This window comes from Suricata suricatta, chromosome 10 (genome assembly GCF_006229205.1).
Source record: "Suricata suricatta isolate VVHF042 chromosome 10, meerkat_22Aug2017_6uvM2_HiC, whole genome shotgun sequence".
Lineage (NCBI taxonomy): Eukaryota > Metazoa > Chordata > Mammalia > Carnivora > Herpestidae > Suricata > Suricata suricatta.
This window is the reverse complement of record NC_043709.1, coordinates 55,775,003-55,789,884: the sequence shown is the minus strand read 5'-3', so window position 1 is coordinate 55,789,884 and position 14,882 is coordinate 55,775,003. Positions and strand designations below refer to the sequence as shown.

The following is a 14,882-nucleotide window of genomic DNA, read 5'->3' as shown; positions in this document are numbered from 1 at the left end:
AGTGTGCCTTTCCATTTCTTTGGGCTCATACAATCCCCTCCCTGGGCTCCTAAGAGGGCTTTGCTGGGGGGACTTGTTAAGCATCCTCCTTCTTCAGCTCCCCCAGTCTATTCTGCTTCCAGACTCCGAGAGAGTGTCATGTGCCAGAAAGGCCAGCAGAGGGAGCAGACAGCCTGGAAGCGCTAAAAGCCTGTGGCTCCGAGGTGTGGAGGTGCCCGCTGTCTCCAGGACTACGCGATGAAGAAGAGCGGGGGTTCTCGGCGGAACGGTGCTTCCATCCCAGGGTTCCTCAGAAACCTTGTGAACCGCATACTCTGCGCCCAGATCTTCAGCCACTACTACTCTTTTTTATCCTCTATAGACCCCTCACTAACTAGCCAACGCTGTTTCAGTATTGTTTGCACCAAACCCCAAATCTCTCCTAACCCCTTCATGTTCCGTTGAAAGAGTGAGACCGGCAGATGAACTAGAGGATGGCATAATGCTTGTTAGCACCAACCAAAGTCGATGACACTACCTCCGATATTATCTTTCTCGAATGGACTTTTTCGTCGCCTCCGCGCGTCCCCCCCTCCCCCCAATACTTCTTAGTTTTTTCAGGCTCTAGTTGGGGGCCTTTTCCTGGGCAGCCGATCCAAGAATCCATGCCGGGATTTATTGTGCACCACCAGCAGCGTGTTCAGCGCGGGGGGGCGGGGAGGCAGTATAGGGTCCCTCAAGGGAGGGGGAGGATCCTGGGGGTCCTGGGGGTGCAATAAGCCCGGCACCCCCTCTCTTGCTTTTAGCTACCCCGCCTCATCTTCCAGAACTGCTAGAGGGAGGGAAGTAGAAGGGAGGTGAGAGGCGAGCGGGAAGAGCGGCGGCGCGCCAGCTGCTTGAGAGAGAAAAAGTTTTTGCAAAAGGGAAAAAAAAGTTTGCGCTTCTCGCGGGTGGTCCCGGCTCGCGGCCCGGCGGGCTGGGCCGGCGGGAGGGCTGGCGGCCAGGTTAGGGGGGGGGGGGGTGGCACTGAGGCTGCGCTGCCGTGGCCCTGTCCGCCCCCCCTCCCCACCGCACACCCCCCAGCCCAGACTCTAGCCCTGGACCGCGCATCCCGAGCCCAGCGCCCAGAAGGAGGTGAGAAGGGGGGCAGGCGGGGGACCACCTGGGAGCAGTGGGGGAGGGGGCCCGAGGGGATGCCCCGCTTGCGAGGGACTCTGCCCAGCCAAGAGGGGGACATGGGGCACAGAGGCAAAAAGGGGGTGGGAGAGCCTGGGGTGAGAAATAGAAAGTCTGAAGAACTTTTTCATTTGTATCTCCCTTTCTCTGTATCTTTTTTTTTTCTGACAGTCTCTGTGTCTCTGTCTCAGGCCACCGTGGATCTCTTTGTCTGTCTCCGCCTCTCCCATATATTAGAAACATCTCACTTTCATGAGGTGGGATGAAGAGGCTGGAGGGACGGCTAGCTGGAGGTCTGCGTGGTAGACAGGGAATTCCAGGTGTGTCCCGTCGGCCCGGCAGGAGGACGTCAGTGTTTCTGAAAGGAGGGAACAGCTAAGGAGAGAGCCCTAGGTGGGGTGGGGATGGGTGTGTGAGGCAACAAAACCAATAAGGGATGGCTAGGCTTGAACCCTGACCTGTCCTGTGACAGTTGTGCTTGCTGGTGCATGTGTTCTGGGGGAAAGGAGTGTCTTCTGGACTAGGAAGGGGGCTGGAGGGCCCAGTGTCTAGTTTAGGCCCTAGAAAGACTCCCCGAGGAATTCCGACTCCTGAGTCCCAAGGGCTGTGGCCTGGGTGCTAAGGAGAAGCTGAGGAGACCTTGTCTTGACCCTCTGACCTCAGGACCACCAGGACAGCTGGGGCCAGCCGCAGGGAGACCCCTACTGGGACTGGGCGGGACCACTGGCCACTGCTTGCCTATGTATCCCCGTTGCACACCCCCCCCCCAAACAGGAGCTGGGGGCCGAGGCCCCTCCTCTGGCTCAGACCACCCTGCCTGCCCTTGCTCCCCGCTCTGAAGCCTCTTTCAGGCCCGGTGACCCCGAAACAATCCGCCCTGGGCAGCTAGCTTTGGGGACAGGATTAGGGAAAGGGGATCCCATAGTGACTGGGGACGTAAGGTTTTGGGGGCTGGAGAACTGGGGTCTTCATAGGACAGGTCTTTACCGTCCAGTGGAAGGGGAAGGCGAGGCATTTTCCCGGGGGAGTTGTAAAGGCCCGGAATTAGGGTGGTTTTCCCTATGGGGGCGGGGCCCAGAGACACCCCCCCTCCCCAATTAGCTCCCCGGCTTCCCCAGCCAGGCGGTACAGACCCCGCCCTTGACGTCACTCAGGGGTTCCCGGGGGTCTGGAGGGGTTAACCCTTAGGAAGCCAGCTGTGATAATCAGGAACCCAAGGTGTCCTAAACCCTCCCTTTCTGCATACACACCTTATTTACCCAGTCACTTTCTGTCCCTATAGTTTCTGGATTCTTCTTTCTTTTCCACCCACTGGGACACCCACTCTCCAACAATGCCCCCCACCCTGGACACCACTACCAGCTTTCGGGATGCAATAAGGGGAGGAGGGAAGAATGTGTCCCGCCTCTCAACTCCCCCCGCCCCCCCGCGCCCTCCCTCCACCACGGCTCGCTCGACTGGGCTCCCGGGGCGGGCGGGGGAAGCCGAGCTGTCTGCAGCCAGAGCCTGCGGCGGCGACTTGGGTGGGCCGAGGAGGCACGGGGGCGGGGAAGGCGGGACCGGGAGTAGGGGGGAGTGGCCTACTCCTGGGAGTTGGGGAGCGGGGGTGCGAGGGGGACTCTGGAAAATAGGGAGACACAGAAGATGATTCAGGGCTCCAGCAGGGGAACCCTAGAGCTCCCTGCCCCATCCTGCGCTTTCATCCACACCCCAGAAAAACTTAACTGAAGCTGGAAAAGTTGGCGAAATTTTCCTGTCACCAGTTGAAGGGGAGACGTGGGTGGGCTGCGGCATGCGTGGGCGAGGAGGGATGTCGCCCCATTTACATCGCGACTCCCCTGCGGCTGGGCAGTGGCACTGAAAGGTGACTGGGTAGGCACGTTTGGGGGAGTTTCTTTAGTGTTTGGGGGGTCGTTTGCAAGCCCCCGCCTCCTTCCCCTGGGTGAGTCATAGAGGAAGGAGGCGGGAGAGATGTCCCCCCATCCAGCTGCCAGCCAGCTGTGCCCCCCCCCCCCCCGACACATAGTGCCAAGGTCGAGTTGGGAGGTCTTGGATGCGGGATCCAGCTCTGCGCAGGGAAAGGAGGCGTTAGGAAGCGTACAACCCAGGCTGCGGAGCTTGGGCTGGGTCCTGGGGTCCGGGTTCCGCTCCCCGCCCTCACCCTAAATCCCAGCATCCCAGGATCACCCACCGCGCCGGCCGGCCCGCTCCCGGTTGTCCTCCACCCTACCCCGCCCCACCCCACCCTCAGTCCCGGGAGACCAGAAAACCCGGGGTGGAACAAAAACTGGAGTTTGAGGAGAAAAGCGAAGAGCAGCACCCTCTCCTCTCTCACATCTCTTCCCTAATGTATGATGACTTTGTTTTTTCATTCTCCTAAAGCCGCCTCTTATAGTCCCTATTCTGTTGCCGCAAAATAGACCAAAAGAATTAGATGGGTGCCCAGATTCAAACCACCCCAGAATAACACCAGTTTCCAGTCTTTGTACTTTACAGAGCCAGGAGGCTTCCTCAGAAACCTTATCCCCTTTTATACAGTTTCTGCCTTAGAAAAAGGCAGATCTTCCTTGCTCCCTCCGGACCCCATCAGCCAGTGTTTGGGCTGTGGCGAGAGGTCCCTCTGCTGGATACTGGAGAAATTGTAGGCAGGTTGTCCCTGGACTGGAACAAATTAAGGAAAGGGAAAGGGGGCTTCGAAGGGCTTGAAGTTAGATGCTCAGCATGAGTTCCCCCATCCCACCCCTCAAAGCTGGTCCATTGTCAGAGCAATAAGAAATAGAGGGCCCATGGTATAAAATCGCTTGAGACTCATATAGGCTCAATTAGTCCAGACACACCCCACCCACCCAAGCACACATGCATAGACTGTCCAGGCAAAGATCCCACTCAGTTACCACCAAGATCCCCAGGAGTGCCTCTGCCTCTTTGGGACTTCTTTTCTTACCCTCACACCATTTGAGTGATGCTCGATTCAATTTGATTTCCCATGGCAGTTGTCTTAGAGGGATTCTGCCCAGGGTTCTATATCTGAATTAGTTACCTAACCTTCCCTATTTCCCTCCTGCCTTTATAACTTGCAGATCTCCCTTCCCCTCCTGCAGTGTCCCCACACTCTCCTCTGAGACACCATGTTCAACTCGATGACCCCACCGCCAGTCAGTAGCTATGGCGAGCCCTGCTGTCTCCGGCCCCTCCCCAGTCAGGCCCCCAGCATGGGGACAGAAGGTCAGTGCAAATATCAATCTCCAGGTTTTGAGGACTGACGGCTCTCTCAACCAGGCCCAGGGATCCCTCTTCCATTTCCTACCCCATGCCAGTTTCCAATCCACAAGAGTTGAGGCTTTGTGTCATATAGGCTCAAAATATGGGATCAGGCCTCTCATGGGATTTCAAGGTGAGGCCTTATGTGTCCCCCATTCCTATTTCTCATTCTGGCTGTCTCTCTTTTCTAGGACTGCCTGGTCTGCCCTTCTGCCACCAGGCCAACCTCATGTCTGGCCCCCACAGTTATGGGCCAGCCAGGGAGACCAACAGCTGCACTGAGGGTGAGGCCTCAGGCAATATTTCTTCCCTTTCTTCCCCTCTGGGACTTGTTCTAAATGAGAAAGCGGGTGGGGGTGGGCAGAGGATCTAACTTGGAAGAGGAATTGCTTGGAGATTGGAGCAAGGAGTCAGGGCATGATCAAGAAGTCACAGATGGGGTCAGTAGAGCAAAGCAGAGTCAGCAAAGCAGAGTATGGAGACATGCCCCCCCATTTACTATAGCTATCTTCCCTGTTTCCTGCCCCAGCCCCACTCTTTCCTCCTCCCCGAAGTGCGGTCAAGTTGACCAAGAAGCGGGCACTCTCCATCTCACCTCTGTCGGACACCAGCCTGGACCTGCAGACAGTTATCCGCACCTCACCCAGCTCCCTTGTGGCCTTCATCAACTCACGCTGCACATCTCCGGGGGGCTCCTATGGTCACCTCTCCATCGGCACCATGAGGTGCAGATAGCCTTGGGCTAAGAGGCCCCCTAAAGACCCAACCAAACCCTACTAAAAGCCTCAAGGCCTCCAAAGCACTTGACCCTATTTGAATCCTTATCATTCCAAAGATGTTGAAGCCCTCCTCAGCGCTTCCCAGGGACTGCCTCAGCCACTTCCCATACCACCTTTCAGAAACACTCCAAATAACCCAAGAGCTCCTGCAACTTTCTGAGATGATAGTCCTAAGTAACTGCCTCTCCTCCTCCTCCTCCTCCTCAGCCCATCTCTGGGATTCCCACCCCAGATGAATCACCAAAAAGGGACCTCGCCTTCCTTCGGGGTCCAGCCTTGTGGTCCCCATGACCCCACCCAGGGTGGGATGATGCCGCATCCTCAGTCCCGGGGACCCCTCCCAACTTGCCAGGTGAGAATCCTCATATTGCCACCCGATTCCCCTCAGCTCAGACTGGTGGGTGGTGGTGGACTTTACGGGGTAAAGTGAAGGAAGGACAAGGGATGTAAAAGTTTTCAGTGCCAGGAAAATAAAGGGGTATTGTTGTGGGGGTTCACTTCTTGGGGCTGAATCAGACTCTTCCAAGTGAGCTCCCCCACCTTTTGCCCATCCCAGTGCAGTCTGAGGAGGAAACCTCTTCTAAAGCCAGGGGTTCCAGCAGCTTGGGTGGGGGCACGTAGGGCAGGAAGACCTGGCTGGGCTCTCCCTTCCTTCTGCCCACTTCTACCTTCATCACCCTCACCTCTTCCCCTGGGGAAGCTGAAGTCTGAGCTGGACCTGCTGGTTAGCAAGTGCCCAGAGGAGCCCTTGGAGGGTGATATGTCCAGCCCCAACTCCACAGGCACGCAGGTAAGAGGGGATGACTTTACCTCTGAAACCTAAGGTAAACAAAAGCTGTCACCCAAGTGACCCTAGGATTATCTCTTGTGCCCTAGGACCCCCTGCTGGGCATGCTGGATGGGCGGGAGGACCTGGAGAGAGAGGAGAAGCCTGAGCCTGAATCAGTGTATGAGACTGACTGCCGCTGGGATGGCTGTAGCCAGGAATTTGACTCCCAGGAGCAGCTGGTGCACGTGAGCCCCGGGGGTAACAGGAACGCTGGCTGGATCCTGGAGGACATTCTGGTGGGGCCTGTGGGATTAGGCCAAGGCCAGGAGGTCAGGATACTGAGGTCAGAGGTTGAGTGCCTAGTGGGGTAGGTAGAAACTTAGGAGCTATAGCTTTGTTTTAGAAGCTTGGAAGGACTGAGACGCGGGCTCTGATGTTCTTTCTGCCCCTTCTTCCCCCATGAAGTGAAGCTTTGAGGGAATATGGTGAGATGGGGAGGTCAAGGGAAGGTCTGTTGGGGTCTTGGTGGCATAGGGAAGCTCAGAGAGCCTCTGTGTCTCCTCCTTCAGCACATCAACAGTGAGCACATCCATGGGGAGCGGAAAGAGTTCGTGTGCCATTGGGGGGGCTGCTCCAGGGAGCTGAGGCCCTTCAAAGCCCAGTACATGCTGGTGGTCCACATGCGCAGACACACGGGCGAGAAGCCACACAAGTGCACGGTGAGGCACCCACTTTTCAAGCTCAGGATCCCTCCCTAAATTGGGACTTCTCACCAAGGCAGAGCTCATATGACTTTCACGGGTCCTAGGCACTTTTGCCTTCATTGGCCACTTCCTCCATAAACAAATATTTAAAAATTGTATTTTATGACTGTTAGTATAAAAATGAATGTATTGGTACTGCATATTAATTCAGACACTTCCTTGGACCTAAAGGCTATTTTCCCCTTGTTTTTAAAAGGAATTAGAGGCGCCTGGGGGCTCAGTTGATTGAGCATCCAACTCTTGACTTCAGCTCAGGTCATGGTCTCATGTCCACTGGGCATGGAGCCTGCTTAAGAGTCTCTCTCTCTCTGCCCCTTCACCACAAGTGTGCACACTCTCTCTCTTCCTCAAATAAATGAATAAGTAAAAATAAAAGAAGTTAAAACATTTTGTGGGCTCTGAAAGTACTCTGGGCCCTTGGCACGGTGCCTACTACCCTACCCAATGGAGAAGCTCTGTGCAAAGAACATAATACACTCCCGGATGACCCCATCCTGAGGCAGTGTAAGAGCCTTGTACAGGGAGATCTGCTCTGGCTTGACCAGGAGATGCTCATTGCCTCAGCTCCATGTCCCTGTAACTAGAGTGACTCTAGCTCATGTTTTCCCAGCTCTTGCCTGCCTTTGTCCCTGAATTTTGGGAACTGCTCTCCCATCTTGAGTTTTATTCTCTGATGCACGCCCCTTTTAAGATTTACAGTTCTTCTAATCTCCATGTCCTTCTGTCTGAGAGCTATCTTTTGACCCCCAACACCCCCTAGTTTGAGGGGTGCCGGAAGTCATACTCACGCCTTGAAAATCTGAAGACACACCTGCGGTCACACACGGGTGAGAAGCCATACATGTGTGAGCACGAGGGCTGCAGTAAAGCCTTCAGCAATGCCAGTGACAGAGCCAAGCACCAGAATCGGACCCACTCCAATGAGGTGAATGCCCCACCTAAGAGACCCTCCCCACTTGAGAATCCAGCTACTGGGGAGATTCCCCCATAAGAAATCCCTTAGCCCAGCCCCCATTTCATGGAGGTGAGTTTCCCGCCTACAACCTAATTCACGCAGATAAGGCCTTTCTGAAACCAAGAATTTCCACTTACCATTCCACCCCTGACCTCTAACCGACCAAAGGGCCAACCTAAATAGACCCATTCTAACTAGAGGAGACACCTGGTCCCTTCAACTCCTGACCTTTGGAGGCCTCACAGACCTGGGCTGTCAGATTTCCTAATCTTCCCCTTGACCCTCTCGTTTTTTACTCCAAGGTCCCATCCTCCTTAATTCCTTGGGTGCTGTGCATTTCTCCCTGACCCCCTTGTCCCCTCACGATGCCACCTCTTCTTCCCATTCCTTCTGCACTCTCCCACTTTGATTTCTTTGCCTTCTGTCTTCACTGTCCACTCAACAGAAGCCATATGTGTGTAAGCTCCCTGGCTGCACCAAACGCTACACAGATCCCAGCTCACTGCGGAAACATGTCAAGACAGTGCACGGTCCTGATGCCCACGTGACCAAGCGGCACCGAGGAGACGGCCCCCTGCCCAGGGCACCATCCCTTTCCACAGTGGAGCCCAAGAGGGAGCGGGATGGAGCCCCCATCAGGGAAGAGGGCAGACTGACCGTGCCAGAGGGCACCATGGTGAGCTGGCCTGGGTTACCCCTGCCTACATGCCCCATCTGCCCTGCCCACGTTCTTGTAGTCCCTTCCAATTCTTCCATGTCCTCTGTAAATCTGTCTTCTGTGGACAGTCCTCCAGTCTCTTATGCCAGTGGTGCTCCTTGGGCTACCCCAAATTGAGAGATTTTAGTGTAATTAATTAATTGGTTTAACAAACGCTTTTATGGGGCTGAGCATATTACTCTAATTTATGCATGGTTTACATATGTAATTAACATGTAATACGATGATAATTTCATATACTTACAACAACTTCATGAAAAAGGGACTTACTCTCCGCATTTTCAGATGATGAAACTCAGGCATAGACTAATTGTCCAAAGTTACAGAACTAAGTGCAAATTTGAACCCAGGAGGTCTGTGCTCCAGTCTAGGCTTTTCTCCTCAAAATCTCTCCAGTTTGCCCCGCCCCTCATCCTCCCTATATCTATAAGCCTCCCCTCAGTCCAAACAGGGGCTTTAGCCAAGTTTAGGGAACTGGGAGGGAAGTGGGGAGGGGCCACCCTCAGACCTCGTTTTCCCCACAGAAGCCACAGCCCAGCCCTGGAGCCCAGTCGTCCTGCAGCAGCGACCACTCCCCAGCAGGCAGTGCAGCTAATACAGATAGTGGTGTGGAAATGACTGGAAATGCAGGGGGCAGCACCGAGGACCTGTCCAGCTTGGATGAGGGGCCTTGCATTGCTGGCACCGGCCTGTCCACTCTTCGCCGCCTTGAGAACCTCAGACTGGACCAGCTACATCAGCTTCGGCCAATAGGACCCCGGGGCCTCAAACTGCCCAGCCTGACCCATACTGGTGAGACCTGGGTGTGAGAATAGTTGCTAGGCTGAGATCTGGACCTCCTCTGAAGTTGGGAGGATTTCACCCCTCAGGCTGCCCTATAGCACCTTTGTACAATTAGGAAAAGGCCCCCTTTCTTCAAGACACTTCCTTCCATCTATCAGGTAACTGTGACCTACAAAGTCTATAATGTGAATGCTGTCCCCTAGGACTGTGCAGTGTGCAACCTATACAACTGTTCATGGTGGTTCTGAATCCCTGGTTACCCAGATGTAGAAAGGGCATGGGAGGAGATGGAACTGATTGTCCAAAGTTACAGAACTAAGTGCAAATTTGAACCCAGGAGGTCTGTGTTAAGGAGACTGTCCCTGGGATTCCGGGACAAGGCTGTCCCCATGAGATGCAGAGGGCTCCCCTGACCATCCTGCCCTTTCTCCTTATCACTTGTAGGCACCCCTGTGTCCCGCCGTCTGGGTCCCCCAGTTTCTCTTGACCGCCGCAGCAGCAGTTCCAGCAGTGTCAGCTCAGCCTATACTGTCAGCCGCCGCTCCTCCCTGGCCTCCCCTTTTCCCCCTGGCTCCCCACCAGAGAATGGGGCACCTTCTTTGCCTGGCCTCACCCCTGCCCAGCACTACCTGCTCCGGGCAAGATATGCTTCAGCCAGGGGAGGTGGTACCCCACCCACGACAGCACCCAGCCTGGATCAGATGGGCAATCTTCCTGCACCTTCCTGGAGAAGCCAAGCTGAGTATCCAGGATACAACCCCAATGTAGGGGTCACCCGGAGGGCCAGTGACCCAGCCCGGGCTGTTGACCGCCCTGCCCCAGCCAGAGTCCAGCGGTTCAAGAGCTTGGGCTGTGTCCACACACCCCCCACTGTGGCAGGGGGAGGACGGAACTTCGATCCCCAACTCCCAACCACTGTCTACTCACCTCAGCCCCCCAGCATCACTGAGAATGTTGCCATGGATACCAGAGGGCTACGGGAGGAGCCAGAAGGTGGGGCCTCCATGATAGGCAGTGGTCTGACCCCCTATATGGACTTCCCACCTACTGATACTTTGGGATATGGGGGACCTGAGGGGGCAGTGGCTGAGCCTTATGGAGCTAGGGGTCCAGGCTCCCTACCTCTTGGGCCTGGTCCGCCCACCAACTATGGGCCAAATCCCTGTCCCCAGCAGGTCTCCTATCCTGAACCCACCCCTGAACCATGGGGTGAGTTCCCTTCCCACTCTGGGCTGTACCCAAGCCCCAAGGCTCCAGCTGGAGTCTACAGCCAGTGTCCTCGTCTTGAACATTATGGACAAGTGCAGGTCAAGCCAGAACAGGGGTGTCCAGTGGGTTCTGATTCCACAGGACTGGCACCCTGCCTCAATGCCCACCCCAGCGAGGGGCCTCCTCGCCCACAGCCTCTGTTCTCCCACTACCCCCAGCCTCCCCCTCCCCAGTACCCCCAGTCAAGTGCCTATACCCAACCACCCTCTGATTATCTTTCTTCAGAACCCAGGCCTGGCCTGGATTTTGATTCCCCCACTCACTCCGCTGGACAACTCAAGGCTCAGCTTGTGTGTAATTATGTTCAGTCTCAACAGGAACTGCTATGGGAGGCTGGGGGCAGGGGAGATCCCCCAGTCCAGGAACCTCTCTACCAGAGTCCCAAGTTTCTGGGGGGTTCCCAGGTTAGCCCAAGCCCTGCCAAGGCCCCATTGGCCACATATGGACCTGGCTTTGCACCTAACTTGCCCAGTCACAAGTCAGGCTCCTATCCCACCCCTCCACCATGCCATGAAAATTTTGCAGTGGGGACAAACAAGGTTTCCCATAGAGCAGCAGCACCACCCCGACTTCTGCCCCCACTGACCACTTGCTATGGGACCCTCAAGGCAGGGGGCACCAACCCCAGCTGTGGTCATCCTGAAGTGGGCAGGCTGGGAGGGGGTCCTGCCTTGTACGCTCCTCCTGAAGGGCAGGTGTGCAACCCTCTGGACTCTCTTGACCTTGACAACACTCAGCTGGACTTTGTGGCTATTCTGGATGAGGCCCAGGGGCTGAGTCCTCCTCCTTCCCATGATCAGGGGGACAGCTCTGAACAAACCTCACCTCCCTCTGGGCCCCCCAACATGGCTGTGGGCAACATGAGTATCTTACTGGGATCCCTGCCTGGGGAGACACAATTCCTCAACTCTAGTGCCTAAAGAGTGGGGAATCCCAGTAATCACAGATCCATTTCCTGAAGGGTCTCCATCCCCACAGAGAAGTTGGGAGGAGGAGCCATAGCCCCTGGGATGCCCCAGGGATGGGGGGTATGGGTTGGGGCTGTATACCTTCTGTATATGTTTGGGGGAGGAATTTGATACTGACACTGTTCTGGATAATAAAGGAACTGCATCAGAAAGAGCCCAGCTTTCCATGTTACTCTCTTGGCGGAGAGGTGATGACAGGGAACAAGAGAAGCAGGGGTTAATCCACCCACTTCCCTCTTTAGAGAGGCTCCCTCACCCCATCCCAAATCCCTCAGGTCAGACTCACAAAGGCACTGTCACGGAAGACATAGGATTTAATGGGGTGTCCTCAAAACAGAACACCCACTGTCCCCAACCCCACCGAAGGGTACCCAACAGAGATGAGGAGAAACATGTTTTCTCTTCTTTCTTGCACCAGTCAGGGGAAAAGGCTGGTAAAGTCAGTGAGCATGAGCTGGACTAGCTGCCCAGGGTAGAGGGCATGGGCTGCTGGGTCAGATGTCTCCTGCTCTGGGCGAAAGAGGGTTGGCCCAAACACAATTCCCAGGTTGTGGGGGGTCATGCGGTTCTTATCTGAGTGTGCTATCACCCTGTGGGCAAAGGTCAAGAGAAGGAGATATAAGGCAGAAGTTTCATCACTTCAAATAAATCTAACCCTTCAAAGGCGTGAGCAGGAAAGAGTCTGCCTTGGGACCTCTCCCTGTGGTGGCTGAAGGAAACCAAGCAGAGAGCCTCAAGGGCAATGGAGATCGCACCAGTAGAGAAACCTTCAGGATACAAGTTGAATATACAACCTAGGATATGTTCGCCTCTTCCCAGCTTCAGAGACTGCCCCTACAGTCCTCTTTGCTCACAGATTGGGAGACTCTAATTCAAATGGCTATCCTCTTTCAGAAGTCACCGCCCAGGCCCAGCTAGCCAAATGAGCCATGACCACTGTTCCAACAGGAGACAAAGAGACAGAGGAAAGGAAGAGGTCAGATTTCCCTCATTTCTCTCAAAGCATCCCTGGGCTTCTCTTGATCCCCTTTTCCCCACTTGATGCCCTGAACAGAGGTTGCCTGTTTCCTCCATCTGCCCACTAAATAGGTGAGGAAGGTAGGTATTTCCTACCTTCACTACATCTGAACCGGGTCCCTGCGGCACACCCCATCCCACCTCCCTCAGCACACACAGAGACGTTGGGTCTTCCTGACCTGCACAGGTGCTCCAGGAGGTACCGCAGTGTGTCACGGTTGGGCTTGGGCATTGAGTCTATTAATTCTCGTATTTGAGAGAGGCGCTGTTCTGATTCAGAGAGTGCTAGAGAGAGAGTGAAGGGAAGGGCATAGGGGTGAGGTCAACAAGATGCTTGGGCAGGGGGGTAAACTCGCTACTTTTTCCCATCCCCATGGAAGACATTATTAATCTACCACAGCTTTCTTCTTCACTGAGCCCAACTGCAGCTTTATTTTTTTTTTCAAGATTTTATTTTTAAGTGATCTCTATACCCAGCATGAGGCTCAACCTCACAACCCTGAGATCAAGAGTCCCATGCTCCACTGACTGAGCCAGTCTACCCCTCTCAACTGCTTTAGAATTCTTTATAACTTAGCCCTCTAACCATTCACAAAAAAACACGGAGTTGGCATAGGAACTGAAAGTTATTGGGCACCTGAGTGGCTCAATCTGTTTAAGCATCTGACTTCAGCTTAGGTCATGATCTCGCAGTTCACAAGTTTGAGCCCATGTCGGGCTCTGTGCTGACAGCTCAGAGCCTGGAGCCGTCTTGGGTTTCTGTGTCTCCCTCTCTCTCTGCCTCTTCCCTGCTGGTACTGTCTCTCTCAATAATAAAACATTACAAAATAATTTTTTAAAGTCATTTTCCATCTCTGTGCTCAGGATGGAATAGAAGGGTGTAAGGGAACCTCTATATTTTAGCTTTCATGTCCCACCCTCATACTAAGGGTATTACCCAAAGCACTCATCCCTTACCAAGGGCAGCACGAAAATGGGGCAGCAGCAGTGGGGGCACCAGAGGCTGGGGTAGCTCCCTGAGAAAAAGCTTCAGTGCTCCAGTGATGACGTGAATATCATCCCATTCGGCACTGTCCAAATCTAATCGGCCCTCTGGGAGGAGAAGGAGGTACAGAGGGGCTCAGGACTTATAAAGGGCCAGAGAGAGCCAAAAACAGAGAGGTCAGGAGTTTGGGAGAAGATCCAGGTAAGGCAGACCACAGGAATACTTAGGAGGTCCACAGAGGGGCAAGGCAGCAGAGGTGGGCTTGGGGACAACCCTCCCAGGAGCAAGAAATGGAGAGATCCACAGGGAGCAGGGAGGATGTCAGATGACTTAAGGGTCCGAGGAGCCTTCCATGTAAGTACCTTGTCCTGGCTGTTCTGGGAACACATACCTCCCATCGGAGGTGACCGCCCGCTCTGCAACATGGATGAGAAGAGATCAAGAGCTAAGTCATGCAGTTCTAGCCAGATCTCCCTGTTCTGCCCGCTCCCTCTTTGAGAACCGCCTGTGGTTCCGAGGCATGAAATTCTAAGTCCCACCACTTGCCTGTAAGTCTTCTTACCTCTGTCCACCAGGAAGCGAAGTTTCTGGACCACCGCCAGGTTCCCACTCACTCGGTAAATGCCATCTACATCTAGACCTGGGAGATGAGGCAGGGAGCACATGAGGATTTTTGCTCTAAATTGTATGTGGTGAGGACTGGTGAGAGATCCCAGGGTGGAGAGAGAAATGATGCAGAAGGAAGACTGGGCAGGGGGGGGGGGGAACTCTAGGCCTCAGCCTGTTGGAAGGGGAGGGTTGTGTGGTCTCTGGAAAGTGACCTCTCTTATCCACAGCCGCAATGCAGAGCTGCACGAAGCTGGGCACGGTGTCTCCTTCCCGCTGGCACAGTGATTCCAGCTGGCATCCGAACACCTGGTCTGGAGAAGCACAGAGATGAGTTGGGAAGCCAGTGGCAGCATCGCCCCTGTTAACTTTGCTCAGCCCAGGTTTTCACCCTAAAGTTGGGCTGGCCCTCCTGGCTGCCTTTTCTAGGCTTGTGCGCTAGGAGGTACACCCCTTCCCAAAAAAATAAGCAGTGGACGGGACAGTAGTGGTCTCAGAAAGACCACTGACCTAGTTCTGGGAAGTTCTACTCTGAGTCTCACCGAAATCTCCTCATCCACGAAGTGGGCTGATGCCCAGATCAGGAATATGAAAGTGTTTGCAAATATGTTACAGCAGGTACGAAGGAGAATGGTGAGAGCCGGCCCAGCCCACCTCACCTCGCAGCAGGCCCCGCTCCTGCAGGCTCTGCAAGGGTGGTCTCTTGGCGATAAGCCGCTTTAGTTTGCTCCGCACGCGGTTCTGCTCGTTTCCTTCAGTACTGCGACCTGCAGGAGGCAGGTGGCATCAGGGCGCGAGCGGCCGCCGGGACCGAGCTGGGGACGCGCCCCCGCGCCCCGCCCACCCGAGGACC

At 54.9% G+C, this 14,882-nt stretch overlaps 2 protein-coding genes across 2 annotated transcripts in view; one reads left to right on the top strand and one right to left on the bottom strand.

The window, feature by feature from the left end:
- The first annotated feature begins 1,388 nt into the window (after positions 1-1,388).
- On the top strand, positions 1,389-11,575 carry GLI1 (GLI family zinc finger 1). The gene is made up of 12 exons (XM_029953488.1): positions 1,389-1,475; positions 4,257-4,380; positions 4,608-4,700; positions 4,946-5,141; positions 5,403-5,547; positions 5,896-5,985; positions 6,072-6,209; positions 6,534-6,683; positions 7,489-7,653; positions 8,129-8,359; positions 8,926-9,193; positions 9,629-11,575. Exons 2-12 carry the CDS (start codon positions 4,284-4,286, stop codon positions 11,371-11,373), a joined length of 3,318 nt encoding a protein of 1,105 aa, XP_029809348.1. The 5' UTR covers positions 1,389-1,475; positions 4,257-4,283; the 3' UTR covers positions 11,374-11,575.
- A 140-nt stretch (positions 11,576-11,715) lies between these two features.
- ARHGAP9 (Rho GTPase activating protein 9) overlaps positions 11,716-14,882 on the bottom strand; it is a 7,927-nt gene continuing 4,760 nt past the window's right edge. The window contains exons 12-18 of the mRNA XM_029953498.1: positions 14,689-14,796; positions 14,245-14,343; positions 13,986-14,063; positions 13,786-13,839; positions 13,396-13,530; positions 12,618-12,723; positions 11,716-12,011 (exon numbers count right to left, since the gene is read on the bottom strand). Of these exons, the coding sequence (XP_029809358.1) occupies positions 11,840-12,011; positions 12,618-12,723; positions 13,396-13,530; positions 13,786-13,839; positions 13,986-14,063; positions 14,245-14,343; positions 14,689-14,796 (752 nt within the window). The 3' untranslated portion in view covers positions 11,716-11,839. The remainder of the gene's footprint in view (positions 12,012-12,617; positions 12,724-13,395; positions 13,531-13,785; positions 13,840-13,985; positions 14,064-14,244; positions 14,344-14,688; positions 14,797-14,882) is intronic.